This window comes from Puntigrus tetrazona, chromosome 18 (genome assembly GCF_018831695.1).
Source record: "Puntigrus tetrazona isolate hp1 chromosome 18, ASM1883169v1, whole genome shotgun sequence".
Classification (NCBI taxonomy): Eukaryota; Metazoa; Chordata; class Actinopteri; order Cypriniformes; family Cyprinidae; genus Puntigrus; species Puntigrus tetrazona.
Genome location: NC_056716.1, coordinates 17,336,990 through 17,342,371, shown reverse-complemented (window position 1 = coordinate 17,342,371; position 5,382 = coordinate 17,336,990). Strand labels below are relative to the sequence as shown.

Genomic DNA, 5,382 nt, shown 5'->3' with positions numbered 1-5,382 from the left:
ATTAAATTAAATTAAATTAAATTAAATTAAATGTATCAATGTTTTTTACAAAAGCATTGGGCATAACATAAATGTTTTCAACATAGCTAATAATCAGAAATGTTTCTTGAGCAACAAATCAGCATATTAGCATGATTTCTGAAGACACTGAAGAACGGAGTGATTGCGCTGAAAATGTAGATTTAATCAAAGAAATAAATTATGTTTCAACATATATTCTATTTTAAAACAGCTATTTCAAATTGCAATAATATTTCACATTTTTACTGTAGTTTTTAACGAATAAAGGCAACTTTGATGAGCAGAAGAGACCTCAAACTTTTAGCCGGTATTCTATGATGTTTGTAAATGAACTTATAGGATTTCAGACAGACGGAAAAAATAAACTGTTGCACTTGAAGTCTAGGTAGATCTGGTTTTTGGCTATGATAAAGTTGTTGTTTGGAAAGCGTGTGGAACGGGGCCAGATTGAGCAGAAAGCGTCTCGAGCTGGAGTTTGGTGGCGTCTGGAGAAACGTATAATCCTGTTGGAGCGGCGAGGAGAGAAGACTGCCTGAGGTTTATTGAACACAGATGATGTAGACAACACAGCCGCGCGCCGAGGAAATTCATCTAATAAAGCAGAGGCGTTAAAGCGCTCTGAAAGAACAAAACCTGCCTCGGCCAAATCCACACGAGCCGTGAGAGAAAACCAAACTCAGTTTGCTTCAGAATTTCATTACAGTCAGATCCACAGAGCCCAGCAGATCCGGAGTGTATTACTGTCAGGACGTGTTCCTGGAAGCTGACGGCCGGATAGAAGAAGGTAACAGCCACTGAATTCCCTGGACGCCTGCCAGTCGAGTGTGTGTGTGTGTGTGTGTGTGTGTGTGTGTGTGTGTGAGCACAATGTCAATGCTTTCCAGCTCTCACACTGAGACACAGTCAGACCACACGCCTTCTCCAGAGCCATACGCGATCTGCCTGTGAAAGCGTCCTCTCAGAACAAGCCTGAGACGTCTCTCTCGTCGCGCGTTCAGAGAGACATCGCAATTAGTATAAAAGGCGAGAAGGGCAGCGCGAGTCTTTGCAACTTTCTCAAATTGCGCGCACAAATGGACCTTCTGCTCTGTGAAGAGCTCGTAAAGCGTCCGAACGTCGCTGTAAATGAAGGTAGGGGATCGCTGAAAGTGATGGAGAGGTTAAATTATCTCCGTGCCGATGAATAATGGATGAGTGTTTTTCTTTCTGATGTCTCTGAGATGGAAAGTCCGTCTGCTTTACTCACCCGGTACTTGGAGAGGTCGATGCGCAGAGAGTTGTGAAGCTGGTCCAGGAGTTTGACGAACTTCTCTCTCTGGAGAAGAAACAGATCAGAGCCGTATCGTTGTTCGGTGCTTCGTCAATTTAACAATCAATGCATCCATCATTCAATAATCAATCCATTCATCCATCTGTCTATCTACCCATCCATCCATGCATTTATCTTTCTATCTATTTTATTAACCATATATCCAGTGTTGGGTGTAACGCGTTACTGTAATTAAATTACAATCAATATTGATTTTTAAATCTAAATTTACACTAAAGACAAAATCGAAAACGCAGCGTCTGTTTTTCCTGATTCACAGAGAAACCATACAGCTAAGACTAGAACCAATCGAATTTAGAAATATATCTAGACATGAGAAAAATATCTCTATAAAGTTTGAAGTGTCTACTTTCAAACAATATCTGATTATGCAATTCTGTATGAAGTTACGTTTCTGAATTAACTAATTCAAACTGAAAACTACTATTTGATAATGAAAGCGAGGTAGTCTTTCCCCCATCTGAAGTCTTTTAAACGACTTCGTTTAAAATCAAAAAACAATTATTATCTGATTATGTAATAATCTCTTTTTCAATCGCCTTTAAATGAACGGAAATCGAAAATGAATTACATAATGCATATGAAAGATTAGCGTCTGCTTTTAAATCAACAAATTTAAATCAAAACCTTCTATATGAACAAATTAAAATCGAAAATGATGTAATGGATATGAAAGCGGGGTAGTCTTTCCTGTATCTGAACGCTTAGTGTCTACTTTTAAATTAACGAATATTATCTAATTATGTAAACCGTATGAAATTAAAGGATCTCGTATCTGAGATCATTATAATGTAATTTTCATTGCTTTTAGAAGAAGACCTGAGAAATAAGCCGTAATTTACCTCAGAATAATTTATATAGCAATTTAAATAATTACATTACTTACTAAATAACTTAATTACTCTTCAGACAGAGTAATTAGGGAAGTCATTTAAATACAACATTGATGATGTAATTAGTAATTGCAATTACTTTTTGAAAGCGACAGACCAACTGTATATATCCATGCATCCATCCATCCATCCATCCACCTATGCATCTATATATCTATCTATCTATCTATCTATCTATCTATCTATCTATCTATCTATCTATCTATCTATCTATCTATCTATCCATCTGATTATATATCCATCCATCCATCCATCCACCTATGCATCTATATATCCATCTATCCATCCGTTTATATATCCATCCATCCATCCACCTATGCATCTATATATCTATCAATCTATCTATCCATCCATGTATATATCATCCATCCACCTATGCATCTATATATCTATCTATCCATCCGTTTATATATCCATCCATCCATTCATCAGTCCCTCCATCCATCCATCCACCTATGCATCTACATATCTATCTATTCATCTGATTATATATACATCCATCCATCCATCCACCCATCCATCCACCTATGCATCTATATATCTATCTATCCATCCATGTATATATCCATCCATCCACCTATGCATCTATATATCTATCTATCCATCCGTTTATATATCCATCCATCCATTCATCGATCCCTCCATCCATCCACCTATGCATCTACATATCTATCTATTCATCTGTTTATATATCCATCCATCCATCAGCAGTGAAAGGGACAAACCCCAAAGTTGGATGCTGCGAATCGGTCGGAGGCTGAGATGTTGGTGGTTGCTGTTGTTGTGTGAGCGAAGTAGGCGTTGATGTTGGCGAGCAGGTTACTCATCACCGCGGGAACGCCGGGACACATGTACTTGGACGAGAGACATGAGAAATGTCTGAAAGGGAGAGAAACAGATGTCAGATTCAGCCACAAACACCCATAATAATGTATATTTCATATCAGATTCCTGTGGATGTTCTACCCTTGAGCAACAACATTAAAACGAACACAAACTGAATACATTTCCTAAATGCACCGCAGATGACTCTGTACCGCACAGAAATATTACTACAGTAAATACTAATAAGAAACATGGCTTTCTGCAAAATGCAAACTAAAAATGTACATTTTTATACAAGGCACTGTCTTTAACTAACTACAGATGTGTCACAAATGCAAACTATTAATTTGAGATCCTGTATGCGCATATGAGCTTCGTGATCCATCTAATATCATCGAAATGAACAGACAGCGCAGCCGCAGGGCAGAGCAGGAAATTGCCCACTGTTAGAGGAGATTCATTAAAGAAAGATATAAGAGAGAAAAAGAGATGGGAGAAGAAAGAAGAGAGACATAGACTAAAAATAACAGCAGGCCTGCAGGGCTCACACACAGCATATCACATGTGTACTGCACACACACACACACACACACACACACACACTTACACATATATAAAACAGTGCTATTTGTTTGGTTGAACATTACACGTGAATACAGCAGATGCTCCATTTAAACACATTTTTCTCTTGGTATATAATCAGTTATGAATGTAGATAATGTACCAAAAATTTAAATATGAATTAAAACTATGATATTGCATTATTACTATAGATTACTGGAGATTATTCCCACAGATTAAAGCCACACCCACTTAAACCAACCAACGCACTAAAACCACACCCACCATTTGATACCACACCCAAATGACCAGGTCATGGTTTAAAACCACACTCCTTTAAAACAAACTCCCCAAAATCACTCCAACTGGAAGCCACACCCACTTAAACCAAGCAAACGTTTGAAGCCACACCCCTTCACCACAAACTGTTCAAATCCTCGTCCATTCAAACTAACCCAAAGACGGAAGCCACACCCACTTAAACCAAGCAAATGTTTGAAGCCACACCCCTTCACCGCAAACTGATCAAAGCCTTGTCCACTTAAACTAACCTAAAGACGGAAGCCACACCCACTTAAACCAAGCAAATGTTTGAAGCCACACCCCTTCACCACAAACTGTTCAAATCCTCGTCCATTCAAACTAACTCAAAGACGGAAGCCACACCCACTTAAACCAAGCAAATGTGTGATGCCACACCCCTTCACCACAAACTGTTCAAAGCCTCGTCCAATCAAACTAACCCACAGATGGAAGCCACACCCACTTAAACCCGCTGTCTTGTGTGTCAGCCTCCTCATTCGCTTCAACGCTGCTTTTGTGTGAGCAGAAGGCCGTACATTAGCACCTGTAGACATTGATTTGGACCTCATTAGTTCTGATGGCGTGACCTCCGAGCCCGAACGACCCGTCATGACACACAAGGGAATGAAGAATTATTGTGCCTCCAAGAAAAGGCGAAGAGTTCTCCATTCTTCTCTCCTCATTCCCTCCTCCCTTTCTCATACGTGATTGAAAGATGCTGACGGCTAAATCAGAATAAATGATATCTGATGGAGGGTGTTGACGTCCTGTTGCCTGGTAACGGCTTGCTTTCCTCATCTTTAAAATCCTCATCTCGCTGCTCCAGTGATCAGCAGAGCTCCGCTGTAAATCAGAGAAATAAAACTTGCCAGCGAGTATTGACTCGTCTCCTCTCTCTCTATCTGCTGTCCTCTTTAACCTCTGCGCACCTCCCTCCAAAACGGGTCTTAAATTCCCACGCAACATCAATATCTGTGATATCAACTGGTATTGAGTTCCTCCCGAGATCACTGGGAAAAGCTCAGGATTTGTGTTTTCGTTATAGCTGAGAATGGCGGATTGTTCTTGTAAACGTTTGTTTGAAAAAAGAAAAAAATATATTATATTTTAATCCAAAGTTTTAGAGACTTAATTGAATGCAATGAAAGAAATAAGACAAATAAAACTTCCATTGCATTCTCTTGCATTATGTTGCTTTAACAACAAACCGGTTTCAGTCAGATTAGAAAATAAATAAAAGACTCTTAAGTGCTGGTTATTTTTAAAGAATCAAGCTAAAAGACAATTCTTGACTTTTTCATTGAAGTCATTGCAATCATTTTTATTAATAATTTCTGTTTTTTTATAAATGACACTTAAACATAAAACTTTATATACTTATTGTAAAATAAAATAAAATAATTTTGTAATAAACATTATTTAAATAACAAGTATAACCTACACATTGAT

The 5,382-nt window shown here is 38.3% G+C and overlaps 1 protein-coding gene across 1 annotated transcript in view; it reads right to left on the bottom strand.

Annotated features, from left to right (window-relative positions):
* unc13c (unc-13 homolog C (C. elegans)) overlaps nt 1-5,382 on the bottom strand; it is a 28,883-nt gene that overhangs the window by 12,477 nt on the left and 11,024 nt on the right. The window contains exons 7-8 of the mRNA XM_043264317.1: nt 2,970-3,123; nt 1,268-1,336 (exon numbers count right to left, since the gene is read on the bottom strand). Of these exons, the coding sequence (XP_043120252.1) occupies nt 1,268-1,336; nt 2,970-3,123 (223 nt within the window). The remainder of the gene's footprint in view (nt 1-1,267; nt 1,337-2,969; nt 3,124-5,382) is intronic.